At 39.9% G+C, this 17,800-nt stretch overlaps 2 protein-coding genes and 1 non-coding gene across 4 annotated transcripts; 1 reads left to right on the top strand and 2 right to left on the bottom strand.

Annotated features, from left to right (window-relative positions):
- Positions 1-155: 155 nt before the first annotated feature.
- On the bottom strand, positions 156-228 carry trnar-ccu (transfer RNA arginine (anticodon CCU)). The gene has a single exon. It is a non-coding gene; the product is annotated as a tRNA-Arg (tRNA).
- A 3,648-nt stretch (positions 229-3,876) lies between these two features.
- Positions 3,877-14,167, bottom strand: pick1 (protein interacting with prkca 1). Its single transcript, XM_049562079.1, has 13 exons — positions 13,952-14,167; positions 13,334-13,407; positions 11,705-11,816; positions 11,445-11,573; positions 10,517-10,583; positions 10,278-10,367; positions 8,891-8,944; positions 8,518-8,580; positions 8,279-8,412; positions 7,148-7,240; positions 6,974-7,024; positions 6,707-6,851; positions 3,877-6,310 (listed from the first exon to the last, which is right to left on the bottom strand). Exons 2-13 carry the CDS (start codon positions 13,372-13,374, stop codon positions 6,048-6,050), a joined length of 1,242 nt encoding a protein of 413 aa, XP_049418036.1. The 5' UTR covers positions 13,375-13,407; positions 13,952-14,167; the 3' UTR covers positions 3,877-6,047.
- Positions 11,463-17,266, top strand: LOC125879928 (galectin-2-like). Of its 2 annotated transcripts, none has more exons than XM_049562097.1 (5): positions 11,463-11,603; positions 16,201-16,288; positions 16,449-16,528; positions 16,674-16,845; positions 16,942-17,266. In XM_049562097.1, the coding sequence occupies exons 2-5, from the start codon at positions 16,280-16,282 to the stop codon at positions 17,086-17,088; spliced, it is 408 nt and encodes a 135-aa protein (XP_049418054.1). In that variant the 5' UTR covers positions 11,463-11,603; positions 16,201-16,279; the 3' UTR covers positions 17,089-17,266. The 2 variants fall into 2 exon arrangements, with proteins under 2 accessions (XP_049418054.1, XP_049418055.1); XM_049562098.1 differs by lacking the exon at positions 11,463-11,603 and adding an exon at positions 13,550-13,694.
- The last annotated feature ends 534 nt before the right edge of the window (positions 17,267-17,800 follow it).

The raw sequence follows: 17,800 nt of genomic DNA, 5'->3' as shown, positions 1-17,800 counted from the left end.
ATTGGCTGCATACCAGAGGGAAAAAGGAACAACGTATCTGTGTGTACTTTCAGAGGGAACTTAACTTCACTGCTAAAAGTGTCATATCATTACCCAGAACTGGAGATCTTGTTGGATTTTTCCGTTTGAGACTCACACTGGGGAGCAAAACTTTTCACCCCAGATGGGACTCGAACCCACAATCCCTGGCTTAGGAGGCCAGTGCCTTATCCATTAGGCCACTGGGGCTCTGCGGCAAGTTGCTTTTATCAATAACTATTTATACATTCATATCAGTCGCATAGTGATAACATGAGTATTGATTGTTTCAGTAATAAATATCACAAACGACAAAAGGACCTAACTATAATGCAGATGTAATTTCACTGTCACAAATATATATTAGAATCCACAATCTGTGCAGTTATAACTACACACACTGCACAGATCTCCCGTCTCTGGCGAACTCCGTGAGTTGCGTTTGTTTTATCTCCAAGGTAATGGCTATAAAAGCAAGAGGGTCAAAGGTCAGGATGTGATGTTATGAGAAAAGTAGTGTTGGAGCCATATGTTTGATTTGTGTGAAATGTAATATCCCACCCTGCCACTAGGTGGCGTACATCACAGGCTGAGGCAGGCCATGGTATTTACATGTAGGTTCCTCCCAGTAAGCACAGGTGTCGCTGATGTAAGGAGACAAACAGCTTTCGACTGTGCTCGGAGTAAAGTGTGGATACATCTGACTGTGGATCTTCTGCTGGGAGACCAAGCATCAGAGACTGGGACGCCAGACCACCTATGCCGGCCAATGTTTGGGTATGTTCAGCGCAGACACAACGGAAGTGGCCATTGTTAAATTAACACACAAAGCATTGATGGAAAAGATAGACAATTTACCAAAGGAAAGAAACACTAAACTACCCAAATTGTCTAAGTTAAGATAAACTATTGTTGACTTGAGTGATGGTGACTATGTGAATGAGGTGAAATGTACATTTGACGAATATCAGGTTTTGTGTGGTGAAGCAAAACAAATGCACTTGACACTACTGGGGTTATTACCTGCAGATCATGAAGCAGAGAAACATGAAGTGTGGTACAAAGCAAAAATATTAAATGTCAGTGCTTTTATTGCTGTGGTGAGTAAGTGGTTGTCTAAAACTCAAAGTTGCCCTGCTGCTGCTAATGGTGACAATGATACAGAGGAGGTTTGTATGGCATGTTTAGCTCTTCCAAGTATCGTAGATCCTCCATAGCATTGGAAACTTCACGTAGGAGGAATACATAGGCTTGGAGTCCTTTAATGTCCTCAGACTTGATAATGGGCCATCCTATTATTTTTCCATACAGGCAGTTGGTAACCTTTAATCCATTTCCAAAATGTTCCTCAAGCAACCGTTTGGCAACAGCACAACCTCCCTCCGGAGCCATATGAAGGCAGCTGCAAACCAGATCCCTTGGCAGAGAGGGTTGTTCCCGATCTCCCTCCATTCACCAATGTTTGGGTAGATTATTTTGGTCCAGTTGATGTCAAAAGAGGACGCAACATCGTCACTGGATATGGAGTAATATTCACTTGCATGGCAAGTTGGGTAGTTCACCTGGAAGTAGCTTACTCTCTTGACACAAACTCATGCATTAACCCTTTGCACTGTTTCATCTGTCGGAGAGGACAAGTTAGCTGCATGAGATCAGACAACGGTACCAACTTTGTGGGGGCTGAAAGAGAGCTAAGAGAAGCCTTAGAACCACATTGAAAGAGCACTGTCACAAAAAGGAATCAAGTGGATCACATCACGGTGGCATTTGGGAGCGCATCATACGGATGACCAGGAAGGTTTTAAGTTCTGTCCTCCGTCAGCAAAGTGTGGACGATGAAGGGTTTCAAACATTACTCTGTGAAGTTGAAGCCATACTGAAAGATCGCCCTATAACCAGACTGTCTGAAGATCCAAACAACCTCGAAACACTGACCCCAAATCACTTGCTTCTTATGAAAGGAAGCCCAGCTAGGCCACCAGGACTATTTGAAAAAAGGGATCTATATGCAAAGAGAAGGTGGAAACAAGTTCAATATAATTCCAATCTCTTCTGGAAAAGATGGGTTCATGAGTACTTACCATTATTGCAAGAACGTCAAAGATGGACAAAGGAAAGGAGAAACTCCATGCCTGGAGATGTCGTCGTAGTTGTGGATTCTACAGCACCACGTGGATCATGGATTCTGGGAAAAATACTGAAAACTGTTCTTTTTTTTTTTTTTATTGGTGAAATTACGTGACAACAGACAAGGTGACACAGGGGACAAATACAAAACTGTTCTTGATAAGAAGGGTCTGGTACATTCAGTTCGTCTTCAAACAAACACCAATATAATAAAAAGACCTGTGACTAAAATATGTCTTTTGTGCGACATAAGGATTGATATCAAAATGTGTTGATGATAAATTCAAGAATAAGAAATCCTGCATGAGTTATTTGTGTTTTGTTTGTTATGCACTTTTCATGGCTCCCTTAAGTATTGTTTTTAGAATTGCTCTGTCTTCTGCCAGAAGCAATTAGGGGCTGGTGTGTTGAGCCATATGTGTAATATCCCACCATGCCACTATGCGACGTATATCACAGGCTTTGGCAGGCCATGGTACTTAAAGGGATAATGCACCCAAAAATGAAAATTCAGCCATTATCTACTCACCCATATGCCGAGGGAGGCTCAGGTGAAGTTTTAGTCCTCACATCCCTTGCGGAAATCCAAGGGGAGAGTGGGTAGCAGCACAACTCTCATAACTGAAACCACAAAATATCTCCATACTGCTCGTCCGTAGTGATCCAAGTGTCCTGAAGCCCCGACATAAAAAGTTGTTTGGAAAAAGGTCATTTGAACTGTTTTCTGCCTCATTGTAGCCTGTAGCTCTGACTGCCTCTCTGTGCACCGCCTTCATGTGTGTTCACGTGCTTTCGCTGGTCTCGCGCGCAAGCGTGCACACGTGAGCACGGTGCACAGAGAGGCAGTTAGAGCTACAGGCTACAATGAGGCTAAAAACAGAGTTCTAATGACGTTCTTCCAAACAACTTTTTATGTCGGGCTTCAGGACACTTGGATCACTACGGACGAGCAGTATGGAGATATTTTGTGGTTTCAATTCATGTGTTTTTGGACGTTTTAATCTGGGGCGCCGTCAGCCTGCATTAGGTGTTTTGTTGCTAGCCCCTCTCCCCTTGGATCTCCAGAAGGGATGTGAGGACTCTGAAACTTCACCTGAGCCTCCCTCGGCATATGGGTGAGTAGGTAAGGTGCACTATCCCTGTAAGTTCTTCCCAGTAAGCACAGGTGTTGCTGATGTAAGGAGGCAAACATTTTTCGACTGTGCTCTGGGTAAAAAGTACATGGCTGTTATTTATTTGAAGTTTGTGTTTAAGTTATTGGAAGTTCTACGAACATTATGGACACTTAATAAAAATAAACGAATGATGATTGACAGCATTCATAAAGTTTGGGAGTAATTTTCTGAGTACACGACCAAAGAATTCAGCCAATTAGCAACCAGTAACGGCTAAAAGTATAGGATAGCCACTACAAGTAGTATGTCCTGACTGTGTGCACACTGCATGCAAACTTTTTTTAAAGTACTTTCTAAAAGCAAAAAGTATGTGATTTGGAACACACCTTTAGTCACTCATACTCACACATAAAATGTTTTCGACAAACTTGACGTGTTTGCAAGTCACTTGTGGTCCATTCAGAATGGAGCCGTGACCCACTGACCCACCAGTTGGGAGCCGCTGATCTAAAGCATCTTTCCCATTTCATTGTCTATGGAGCAGCTCCAGACCTTCCTTATACGCTATGACATCACAAAGTTGAGTTTATATTTTTAGACTGTCGTGGACCACAGAAATAACATATGACTTTTGGGAAGTGCCGTAGTTCCCCTTTAAGGTTCATATGATACATTTAAGTCCAAATGAATCTATTTCCCGCCAGGTGTTTGGGAACCGAGCAGTGAAAGATAACACATAGTAGATCCTGTGGTTATTCAGAAAAAAAACAACAATACACAAATAAAATGTTTTTTTAATTCAACACTGTGCACTCATTGCTGGCTGCTGGACAGGGTTATCTGGTGTGATGTTGCCCCCAAGTGTTTGACAGCGGTAAATCTTAAAAAAAACAAAACAAAACAGAGGCGTAGAATTATATCCACTAAAATATAGAATCAATTTCTCTCATCAAATCTTCTGAATATACCTTCACAAAAAGAATAAATAAAGTGGAAATGACAAGAATGTTATTACACCCTTTCCCTTTTTGAATATATTTATTTATATGAACTGTATGTTTGCATTTTTTTAAAATTCAATTTCCACAGTAGTAAAGCTCAGTGTTCACTGCAGGGTGCTGCTGGAATGTAAAAACATGTCACTGTGGGCATGTATGAGTAGCTGAAACAGATTGTATGACATTAAAAAAAAGACTTTGGTTGTGAAGCTTTTCAGACTCTGTGACAGATGCAGTCTCTCCTTTGTGAATCAACTCAAAATGTGCTCAGGAGGAGAAAAAAAACAAAGGAATGTAACAGCTGCACGTAACAAACTCTTCATGTAGGAGCAGAATTATTTCTGCGTCAGTCATCTTCAATAATATCTTTAGTGGCATCTGCCATTTGTTTGTTAAGCAAAGAAGAAAAGTCATTTTTAAAGGAACAGTGTGTAGGATTTAGAGGGCTCTAGCAGTGAGGATTACAGATTGCAACCAGCTGAAACTTCTCCTGGTTAGAATTCCTTCAATGTTAATTGTTATGAAGGTTTTACTGGGAGCTGAATTATCCACAGAGGTCTCATGTTCAACAAAACAAATGGACCTGTTGATTTAAACCGGTGAAAACACTGATAAAAGCACCTTTATGTTACAAATCATTGTTTCTCTATGCTGCTGGTCACAACGCAGACCAGCACCTGCTAATGTGTACACAGCTTTTTTCTCTGATAATCTAAGATCTAGATGTTCAGGAGGTTTTTTACCAGGAGTTGAATTATCCACAGAGGTCTCTTCCTCTCCCAAAAAAAACAAACTAGGTGATTTTAACCGGCAAAACCACTTAATAAAGGAGTTTCACGTTAAAAGAAATCAGTGTGTTTCTGCTCGTCATGAAGGAGCTGCTAACTATGGTGGCCAATATAAAAACACGCATAACGTCCATCTGAAGCCAGTGTTTGGTTTGTCCGTCCTGGGCTACTGTAGCAACAAAGTGATCTCTGTAGACGAGGACGTGCTTCCAGTGTAGATATAAACAGCTCATTCAGGTAACAAAAGCAAAGCAATTCTTATTTTAAGTGATCATACACTACTGAAAACATGCTCATTATATTGAATTCCATCTGTGCCAATACATCCCCCTGAATCCTACACACTGGACCTTTAAATATCAACCACAGAATATCATTTTAGGTAGCCAAATGAATCCAAAATATTACGTTTTTAGCAAAGAAAATTACAAAATAAAAATGTAAGTATAAAGATATAAGTTTAACAATCCACAATATGCACATTGACACGCAGCCCTGACCCATTTCACTTCATAAGGAGCTAAGAAGGCACACCTCATATGCATATAAATCCTACTCTGTCACATTTAAACTCCTCCATAGCATTTAGATTTAAATAAAATTACCTTCTGTTAGTCGTGTCTCTCTCACAGTCATTAAGCAATGAGCTTATGTGTGGAGGACGGTCACATCAAGAAGCAGGAAGTCTTTTAGGCTGACAGTTGTTATTGTACAGTAATCACAAAGCGGTTGAATTCAGAGGATCCCAGAAAGAAAACACCACCAACAGACCTACGTACAGCGTTATATCATAGCAGCAATTTTCAGTAGTATTCACCTTTGTGACGATAGTGTTATCCATTTAAACTGCTATACTCCACTGCAAGGATCGCTGTTTGGTGAGTGCATTGACATTAGATGCAAGTGAAGAACAGTTATGTCAGAGGGGTGGACTTCATCTCCTCGAGAACACCAAACACAAACACACACACACACACACACACACACACACTCATTCACTCTCATTCGTCGTCGATTAGTTTCTCAGCGCCGTTCTCTGCTTGTCTCCCTGCGCTGCTCCCTCCTTCCTCTCCGCCTCCTCCCTCTTCTTCTTCCTCCTCGTCTCCAGTGTAGGAGAACGACTGGCTGCCGTAGTTGATCATGGTGCGGGAGAGGTCCACTTCGATGGGGAAGACATCCGCCTCCTTCAGGACGGCGTAGCACTCGTCGTAGTAATGTGACATGCCTGAGACGAAGCGCTGCAGCTGGAACACGATGTCTTGGACTGAAGGTGAAGAAGAGGGAAGAGAAAATAGTGGGGTATCTATGTTAATAAACTCTGTAGGAGCCAGGATGTGTATTTAACCTCTGTTGTTTGGTATTTGTTTAGGCTGCACAAGCTCTTTTGGTCATTTTCACTTCCGGTAGATGTAACTGGCACAGGGGTGTGGTTTCACATTATTTTAGTGGACGTTTGTGCTGTTGTGCCGTTTGAGGAAAGTTCCCCCAAGGCGTTCCGTGATATCTTGTTAACAAGAATGGAACAGACAGACAGATAGACGGACGGACGTGAACAGACGCATGTGAGGGATGTGATGACAGTGTCTTATTAGAGCCAGATTACACCTGAGTGAGTGGGTGCCTGGAAAAAAAAAAATCGCTCAACTACACAACAACTGACCATGTTTCTGATCCAGCAGCTCTATCTTCTCCAGAACGTCCTTCCTCATTTTGGCGAAACGGGCGCGAGCCTCCTGCCGACACCGCAGCACCAAACGGTACTCATAGTTACCAGTGCTGACACGGTACAGGGGTTCTCCCATGGCCTGTAGGAAGAGGAAAATTAATCACTGCTTCTGACAACATGAGCACCACAATCCCGAGAGATGTAAAAGCAATGCATCTTTGTGGCTGGCAACCTGAAAAACTTGTGAAAATATCAACTCACAATACTGCTGTACTCTTCATCATCCATCTCCTTCACCTTCAGGCAGTACGACTGAAAGACACAAGGGATTCATGCTGTTTCTCTGATGACTGACAGCGAACTTGTTGAACAGATTTACAAGTGATGCCACTGAACTGCACGAAAACCAAAAGGCACTGAGTGCTGCTGCCTTACCAAATATTCAAACTTGACATCAAGGTACTTGCGGATGGTGAGCTTTGTGTCTGGTATGGCCTTGTGAAGGTACGTGTTCAGATCGTGGAGCATCTGCATAAAACCGTGATTGAAGTTTGATATGAAGTCAGACAGTCCATACAGTCACATGTGATGAGATCCACACGACAGATGTACAACAGCACAGAGCAGTTTCAGATTTACTCCTGACATCTTAAAGGTGAGGTCGGTATTTTTTAACCTGGACCCTATTTTCACATGTTTTTGCGTCGACGTGACTAATGGGAACAACAGTTTGTGAAACTGGTCCAGTATAGAGCAAAAGTGCTGCAGTCCTCAGAGGCGAAACAGGCTGCCAGGTAACCACTCATATTCACAGCATCAATGTACGTCCACTAAAAGTGCTTGTTTTTGCCACTGACATGTTCACATTATTATTTTAAGTGTGTGACAACATTGTGTTAAGGATCCCCACAGAGACGGACCTTTTTTGTTAAAGAGTAAGATCCTTTTTGTTTAACCCGAAAATGCCCTGAAATCCCTTTCACCAAACCCACCAGACTCCATTTAAATAAACAGGAATTTTATCCTTGTAAAACACACTTCATTGAAAGTCAACCGAAACAAAATGAAACTCACAAAAACCATCTTGTTTCATCCCTCCACTGTTCCAACAATCAGGAACTCTGGTTTGGATGATTAAAAAACCTTAATTCACCCAGTTAGATATGAAAACATGCTGCCTCTATACATGATAAAATCAGCCATTATTTAAATGGAGTCTGGTTAAACAAAACTGATCTTACTCTTCAACAAAAAAAAGCCCATCTGTGTAGGGATCCTTTCCATGATGCTGTCAGATGCTTAGAATAATAATCTGAGCCTGTCAGTGGCAAAAACAAACACTTTTAGCAGAGGTATATTGACGGTGACGACGACAGGAGTTCCTATTAGTCACTTAAACACAAAAACATGGGAAAATAGCATCCAGGTTAAAAAATACCAAACTTACCCCTCGAACAAAAAAGTGTGTGTTTTGTACTTCCATTCATGTAAAAGATTCTCTTTAAGAGGTCTGAGTGTTGTCGAGTACAGTCAGTGCTTCAAATCCAAACTTTAATCTGTACTTACAGGTTTGATGGTCTTTAGCAGCTGAATACCGTATTTCTCAATGCTGCGGTGAGCATCAGCAAACTTCACAAAGGCCTCGCTGGCAGCAGCCTGCGGCTCTCTCACCCCGATTACAGAAAAAACATCGCCAAACGCTGGAGGGTAAGATTTTAAAAAACCAATCAGATACATAGAGTTTTGCTAGTCAATGTGACAGGTAAAAAATGCTGTTGAGTTTGTTTATGATCACAGTAACTCACCTCTGTGAGTCTGAGAAAGCTCAAAGAAAGCTCTGAGCAGTCTCTTAGTGTGCTCCATCAGCCCTGCAAGCAAACAGAATAATGACACATTGGTTTGAACAAACAATAACAGGAGAAACTTTACAGTAACTCATCCTTAACACAGAGTATCTGATTAAAACAGCAGATTAACAGGTATCTCATTCAACACATTTAACTACATCAGAGATAATGTGCAGCCAGCGGGCCTGCAAGATGATTCAAGACCTGTTCAGTGTGATTTACTATGTGGCCACTTACTAAAGAAGTCAATAATGTGACATGAAATATTCATTTAAAAATGATTTTATTGCTTCTGCCAGAGTCTATGATCAGAAATTTAATTATTCCTCACCTTTGTAGAGCTCTGCTGTCTTCTCCAGCTCTTCCAGTCTTTTTACCAGCCCATCTGTAAAGTTAAAGGAATCCTCATGAGCAGAGCTTTAAATCTACCCATAGAGAATGCAAAGGTGACGATATGTTAAATGTTTCGGACGAGGGTGCCATCTTGTGTTCAGTGCTGGGTTATTGTGCCTGTTAGCTGGCTAGCCAAAAGTATTTGGGCAGAATAATCATGACAAACAACACAGATCCTTATGACGTGGCCTCGAGCCGAACGATATGGACAAAAATTCATATCTCGGTATTTACAGGCTGACTGGAGATACACAATATATGTCTTGGTAGTTTCTATGGAATGGCCTACATGTTTTCAGTTGCAAGTCAAAGCCACATTTCAGATGTCACAAGCACTTTTATAGAAACAGGCTGTGATCAAAATAAGATGCAAAATCCTGTAAGTTAACTGTTTTGCACATGGCACTGGAGCTACAGAGGTTTAAAGGTTTGCAGCACGGGACACAAAAACTATAGCATGAGTATAAAACTATCAAGTAGGCCTACAGCTATTGTAGTTTGGAACAATTAAAAATCTTTGTGGGCAGAGTTTAAAAGTCATTTATCATGGTCTTTCAGATGAATCTAGTGCTGCAAAATGATTTAAATCTTTTTATTTATTTATTCTATTAATCTTATTTATGCAGAGCATCAACAGAGAGGCCAAGGGAGGGACGGAGACTCATTGTCCGCGTTATATAGTTCTTTTATATGAAACGTCTGTGTTGTCACCTGCATCCAGGCGCTGTCTCAATGTCACAAAACTACAACTACCCAAGAAGAACGGCAGCGCGCTCTGATCCACCTCACACACAAACTAGCGGGGCAGCACTGGATTGCATGTGTGCTGCGGTAACTTCATTCATCTCACAGACTGATTTAGCGTAGCACGTGCAACATACAGACCGATGTCTCACTGTAGACTAAGTAGCAGACTCATTAAACAGAGGAGCAGCTCTGTGTCTCTGTGTGTTGATGGAGAACTTGTGAGTGATTGAGTGGGGTGGAGCTGTGCAGAGAGTGTGACAGAGGAGAGGTGCACACTGGTACGCGTTATGTAGCACAACTTGAGATATCAATATAAACAATGTCTAAATTTCTTGCTTGAAAATATATTGATGTACTATACATAGTCATTAAATCGCCAAGCCCTAACATGGCCCAAGGCTGGATTACAGACCGCAATGCACTACTACTGCTACTGCCGACTATCTCATTTTAAGTAACAGAGCATGCACCTCAAAGATGGCACCAGCATCTCAAACAGCGTGATGAACCTTCACATTCTCTAGATAAATTCACTAATAAAATCAGGAAGCTCATGATAATAATAATAATAATCTCACCGTTACATAGAATAGCTCTGCTGAGTCCAAGAGCATCTGCTGTGCCTGAGCTCATATTCTCCACAAGCCGATGTTTGACTTTTTTCAGCACTGAAACACACAAAATACGTGTTAAATGCACACACACACAGCCGTGGATAAAATGTACAGTGATGGGGGAAGAATGCAACTCATAATACCGCAATACATAAGCCATATGCAGTAGTATAACCAAACAATGACTCGAGTCGAGGAGATACCTATATCCAGAGACTTCCCCTGTTTGGGGTCTGCCTGCAGTTTGTTGTAGTGGATTACTGCTTCTCCCTGTGAAAACATCATCAAGAGATACACTGTTGAATCAACAACAAAAAATAAACGCTATATATTTAAACCTATCTTCCATTCATTTAATTTTATAAAATAAAAATACAATATGTTATAAAACTGATAATGTGCAAACTTTTCCAGCTTCATGTTGCCGACGGTACAATTCACATACACATTCATGTGCACTGAATGGCCACCAGCAAAACAATCTAATCCTTTAAATCCCACATTGCACCCCGTCTTTAATCCATCACGCAGGAAGTCAGGGAATTTTTTGGGCGCAAACAATGGAAGCCAAAAACAACACAGCCACTCTGCACTGGTGACGTTATGCCAAATGCTTTGGGGCTATTGTCCTGATCTTTTCAGCACAGCTGAACACCAGTGAAGTCTCTTTTCTCCACAGTCTGATGGTCGGTTTGAACACACTGTACAATTAGTGAACTGTTGGACTATTCGGTGATAAATCTGCAGCCACAGCCGGACACAAAAATGTGAGTAATGTTTCCTTTTGAATGTTTCTATTCATGTTATATGTGATCAGTTTTGTTTTTTGGATTTATTAAAATACACTGGTCATTAGTGGTGTGGAGTTTGGTTGGTGTAACTTTCAGCTGTCAGGCCAAGAGGACAAACAACATTATCTGCATCTGGCAGACAGTTAGGTTTAATTTTCTAGCTTAGTCATCATGTACTTTAATCACTAACACAGAGGAGTGCATGGAATTTGTCCAAATCTAGACTGTGTGTCCACAGAACTGTGGGAGAAGTAAATAATTAGCCATCTGAGTATATCCTTGTGTTGTTCAGGACTGTAAATGGCTCTAGACTGTGATTCCATTCCCAGTATTTGTGTACCTGTACAGCTTGAATCATCTTGGCCACCTCCACTTTGGTCTTTCCCTTCACTGGTTTCCCATTCACGCCTGTGATCTCATCACCTGCCGCCAGTGTCCCATCCAGAGCTGCTGGGGTGTTATCAAAGACCTGCGAGACAACGGAAACCACATTAAAAAGGTACCAGTAACTCAGATATCTGTTCTTACACTTTAATACTTGATAGAAATGTTCTGAGATAGATTCATAAACACAGTTGTAATCAGTTGTTCTGTACCAACCTGGACAATGTAGAGACAAGGACAGTACTGTGCTCCACCGCCGATGCTGATCCCAATAAGGTTATTAGCGTCTTTCTTCAGACACACAGTACCAGGAACAGTTGGTATCCCTCTGTTTATGGGGAGAAAACATGATGTATTGAGATCTGCAGCAATTTGTCGACCCTGTATTTGGGCAAATCTAAGAAGTTAAGGATATCTTCAAGGTTATAAATGATTACTTCAATAATGTTATGAATACTGAGTTCATATATGCACTTACACTATTACAGGGTGTCAACAGGTATCAGACACTTCAATTTAATGCTTTTTAAGCACTTTTCATGACAATTTAAAACTGATGTTTTGACAAATAAGATTTTTTTCATTCAAGGATTGCTGGTTAAATAATATGTGTTCCTATGCAGAGGCAGATTTTATATGGGAATATAGTTATTTGAGTTCATTTATTTTCTGAAGCTGCTTATCCCGTTAGAGGTCGCAGGGGGGCTGGAGCCTATCCCAGCTGACATCGGGCGGGAGGCAGGGTACACCCTGGACAGGTCACCAGACTATCACAGGGCTGACACATAGAGACAGACAACCATTCACACTCACATTCACACCTACGGACAATTTAGAGTCACCAATCAATCTACATGTCTTTGGACTGTGGGAGGAAGCTGGAGTGCCTAGAGAAACCCACGTAGCACCGTGCCGCCAGTTATTTGAGTCATTTAAGTTAATTTACATTTTGCAAACAGGTAAATGCAAGTATGAAGTGCTTGTATTAGGTTCAGTGATAGGTTTCAAGATGACATCAGAAATGTGGACTTTCATGTCGACTCATTTCACCAGAAAGGAGTTAAAAGTAGAGTTGTAATGATACCGATACCAGTATCAGAAATGCCTCCGATACTGCCTAAAGTGTGGTATCGGGTATCGGCGAGTACAGCCTATGACCAATCTGATACCATGTAATGCCTCATGTCATTACGCATACGCACGCCACAGGCAAACAAAACGGAAACGGAGCAGAGTTTCAAAAGCATTCTACTGTAGCCTTTAAAATGTCTTTTTTACCAAATTGTGTGGCTGCACTTTAACCTGTGTCTTGATCTGTGTCAACACTTATGGCATTCATTCTACTATTATGTATTTCTTTCTTAATATTTTACATAGAGTTTTAGGAGTTGAGACATACAACAATTCATATCCCATCCATTTTTATATTACGCGCTGGTATCGGATCGGTACTCGTATTGGCAGATACCTAAGGTTCAGCGATTGGAATCGGTATCGGGAAGGAAAAAGTGGTATCCATACATCTCTAGTTAAAAAATTTATACATGAAACTAGATCAAATGTTTGTGGCAATTAAGATCTCACAAATTCAGATTTAAGACAATTTATTGACTTTTACGGCCTAATATTTATACAGCTAAATTTAAGACATTGTGAGACTTCTTAAGGACCTGCTGACACCCTGTATTAGCAACTGTTTTAAAGGTGTCGTGAGTCTCAACATGGTTTGATCTGTCTGTATATGTGGTCCTGTGTATTAACACAAGATTTAACAACCCAGTAATCACTGAAACACAAAACTGAATGGCAGAGATCATAACAAGGGAAAACATAGTTATGGCTCACAGCTTGTCCTCCTCCAATTCGTAGTCCATGTCTGTGAACATTGTAGGACAGTGTCACTCCTGTCCCCGTGAGACCTGTGAGAGATTATAACAAAACCCATAAGGTTAAATATTGTTTGAGTCCACCTGGAGACTGTTAAAGATTAAGACAGAAATGTCAACATCAAGCAGCTCTCTCAGTATGAACTACCAGTGAAGGAAAAAGGTGATTTAAAGTGAGCTCATTCCGGTGGGAAATACTGAATCTATTGGATGGAATCGTGCCCAAAATACAGCAGGACAGTGACAAGCACTGCAGCCTCGCTCAGTCAGTTAGTCAGAACAGAAGACGCTAGCTGCTGCAGCAGATGGACAAACAGATGGTAACTTTCAGTGCATGCTAACGACCCGATGTTTGCCAGTTAATTTTTTTCTAAATACGTGTACCAGCTAAAATAAATACATCGACCTATGCGATTTAACCAACTGTTTTAATATTTCATTGTAGTGGCGGAAGCCAACAGCAACAAAAATTGCTAGCTAACGCTTATTAGCTGCTAGCTACTGTACGTTAGGCTATTAGCAGGTGGAATAGCATGTTTAGCTTTTCAGAAACATCATCAGGCCTTAAACCATTTACCTTTATTAGACTTTGAAACAGCTCCTCATAAAAAAATATTCCTTAGTGTGCATAAAAAGCAAATGTGTTTAAAAAATCGCTCCGTTTAGTCGCAATTATCTTAATTTCTGGATCCACTGACAGCTACTCTGTTTACTTTTCTACGTCACATCCGGAAAACAGCGGAAGTTGATGTAGGGAAATACAATTTTAAACGTTTTCACTTTAAACGTAAGATTTCCACATTTCTCAGTGGTTTTGAAAACCGTATGTTTATGCCGACTGTTTGTATTAATGTACACTTCACTATCAGTTTATATAAATTCCATTTAATGTTTTCGCAGAAAGTCTTCAAAGGATTTATGAATACTTTTACTGCCCTCCAGTGGCCAAAGGAAGAAACTGCAACATTTAATCTATCTATCTATCTATCTATCTATCTATCTATCTATCCATCTATCTATCTAAAGATATTAAACATTGTGCAAAATATTGTCATCCAGCAGCTTCAGTACAAAAGAATCTGTATCAGACTTCTATCTTAAAACAATATGGGTAGAACCCTGCTGCTGAGGCAATGACAAAACTATAGACTGTAAATGGTTTGTAAGGCAGGGGATGACTTAACCTGTTTCTTCAATAGCTTCCGCTGTAGTGGGAAATTATTAAAGAGATACGCATGTAATAAAAGTGAGTTGTAGACTGACTGAATGTGGAAAAACTTTTCAGAATCTTTACACTGAAAAAGGGAAACATTTATAAGGGTTGTTATTTATAGGTTATTATTTAATGGTTTTACTGGTCCGACTGACTGGAGATAAAACTGGGCTGTATGTGACACCCCTGGACAAAAGTAAAGCACCACATTCAGTCACAGATGCTCTGACAAAGGTTTCATAAAACAGCACAGCCGTCTTAGCTTTTGAGTTCTTTGAATATTTAATTGCATCGATATTTTTTTTTAGTTCATTTTTGAATACAGACAGACCAGTTTAGAACCACTGAATATGCATTTGTGGATGTGGTATTTAGCAAGTCAAAAAAAATATCATAAAGCATTTTCCTTCATTTTACATCTTAAAATTAAACACAACAAAGAAAACATCCTTAAAGCAAAAAGAAAATTCTGCAATGAAAGACGTCTTTGGATGTCTGACCAAAAGTTCTCTGTATGAGGATAATTCCAAAACAAATGTGAACCAGTTCCAACTGATATTTTACAAAATGAGCAGCCAGACTCAATGTCATGTTTATATCTTTTAAGGAAAGTTTTGCAGAGTACAGCATGTAAAAATAAATAAATAAAAATAAGAAAATACTTGAGTGGCAAGGCCCACACTTTTCTCCAAGGCACAGTCTCTAGTATACCTTTCCAAAATGGGATTATGTGTGAATTGTGACAGTGTCTTTTTGGAATAAGGCTGTAATTGTTCTGTTATTATTCTGATGCTCCATTGAAAAACCACCTTCCTCAGTGTTAAATGAATTCTCAGTATGAGTAAGAGGCCATTTTTTAACACAAATTTAACTTTATTTACAGGTATGCATGTTCCAGATTTTCAATATAAAAGTTGTAGAAAATATATTTCACAATATAAAAATGTAAAAAATAAATTCAGTTGCACAACAAATAAATAAAATGTAATGAAACGAAAGAAATATAACAAAAACCCTGCGAAACAAATGGAGTAAACCTGAAATGTCTAAATAATCTAATAGCTTTTGCCAATTTATTATAATTTTTGGGTGTTATATTTTTTAATAGTAGTCAAGTACATTTAAAAAAAAAAAATAAAAAAGGATGGTCGTGTTTTAAGCCAAATCAATTTATAGATATAATATTTTTCTAGAAATAATAATCAAGTTAATTATTTTCTTAAACCGAGATACTGGGATTTTTAAAAACGAATAATGAGCCTATGTCTATTTTTCTTAGTGTGATATGTTTTAAAATTTGTTGAAAGGTTTTTCTGTGAATAAAAAAAGACGTGGCATGAGAGGAAACAAATCTTTTCTTTAAACACTCAACATGGCACTGTGGCAGCTGTTACTCACAACATGATCTTTGATTAAGGAGGCAATTAATCCGACTACAACCAATCCAGCAATGATTAAATGACACAGTCCCTTTGCATTGAATCGGCCTCTTGATTGTCATAATGATGAATGGGCCCCATTGTAACAGTTAAAAATCCTTTCACTGAATCCTTTGTGCTACACGTTATAAATCAGGCGAAACTTCACAGTCATGCTTACTTGTTCTCTTCCAGGGCAGAAGATTGTTCCTCTGTGCCATCACCCTCAATCTTGCATTAGCTCCAGGACTGTTCCCCAACTCCAGCACCCAAAATGAGCATGGTAAGTTCAACTGCTTCGGCTTTTATTTCACTGTATGTGAACAGATTATCAATTTGCACCCTTTAATTTGTTAATTAAAAACAAAACAGTGACTAACAATAACCTTTCATTTTCTAATTGTATTGCTTGAAACCCTGAACGGCACAACTCTGGATCTCAGCAACTTGAATTGAAGAATGTGCATCTGAGAACTGGGGATCAGCTGAAAATTAAGGGCATAATTCTGCATAATGCTGATAGGTGAGCGAAACAAACACAGTAACTGAATCAATGGTAATATTCATGTGAAAATGTGACTCTTTAGTAAATGGCCTGGTGATTATATGTTTGATATTGATCCTGTGTGGCGTTCTGAAGACTATTTTATAATCTCTGATCCACTCAGATTCCAGATTGACCTCGGCTGTGGTGCAGACGACCTGGCACTGCACTTTAACCCTCGTTTCCATGATGACACTGATGGAGCGGTTGTAGTTTGCAACTCAAAGGCTGCTGGTTGCTGGGGCGATGAGAAACGGGAAATACACAACCCCTTAAAAAGGGGCGAGGATGTCAAGGTGAGGAAGTGAATTGTGTTTGTGGTGTGGGATTTGTTGGAGGTTTTAAGATCTCTGTCTCAAACAGAAAATCTCTAAGTGTCTTTCCTGTTTTAGATTGTGCTGAAGCTGGCTGGAGACGTGTTTGAAGTGGAGCTTCCTGACGGACAGGAAATCCAGTTTCCCAACCGTGAAAACATGGACGTGATCAGCTACATCAGAATCACAGGGGACCTCCAACTGACTTCCTTTAAGATCTGCTAAGAGACACAAACATGCCACGTTTATCAGTTCGGTTAAAGACGAGACTTTGAGACTTGGTCAGTAATTGTAAGAAATATGAATCACTGAGAGATGTAGATTTGCAGTCAGTTGGAAATGTATCTTCATTTAAAAATGTCCTGTTGTGCATGAGAATATAAAATGTTTAAATTCAAGTGAGTGATCTGGTTTTGTCGTCTTTATTCCCCACAAACAGTAACATTACCTTACACACAGTATCAGTGTAGTTATGAGAGAGCAGCAGTCCAATTCAGACAACATATTGCATGCAAAAATACCAACAGCCTGCTGAGATTCCACTGCAGAGTTACATAAGCAAATGTATTATAGCCATAATGTGTAACCGGGTATTATGGCACCTTGATTAGATATTATCTGTGAGTGTGAATGACTTGGAAGAAGGAAAAGATTGGGAACAAAAGTGAGACATGGTGTGGCAAAGTAGAAAGTAATAATAATGCTAATAATAGTAATAAACTTTATTTATATAACACCTTTTATACAAGAAATGCAGCATAGCGTGCTTTACAATAAGAATGGACCAGAGTGGCCTTTTTTCACCGAAGAGACATTACTATATGGAACCTATCCTTTCATTTAAGGATGCTGAGATCCTTATTCATGCTTCTGTTATGGCTAGATTACTGCAATGCCCTTCTGTCAGGTTTGCCAAAGAGGAGTTTTTGGGGTCTTC

The sequence above is a fragment of the Epinephelus fuscoguttatus genome, linkage group LG19 (genome assembly GCF_011397635.1).
Source record: "Epinephelus fuscoguttatus linkage group LG19, E.fuscoguttatus.final_Chr_v1".
In the NCBI taxonomy this organism is placed as follows: Eukaryota; Metazoa; Chordata; class Actinopteri; order Perciformes; family Serranidae; genus Epinephelus; species Epinephelus fuscoguttatus.
This window is presented reverse-complemented; position numbering and strand designations above follow the sequence as displayed.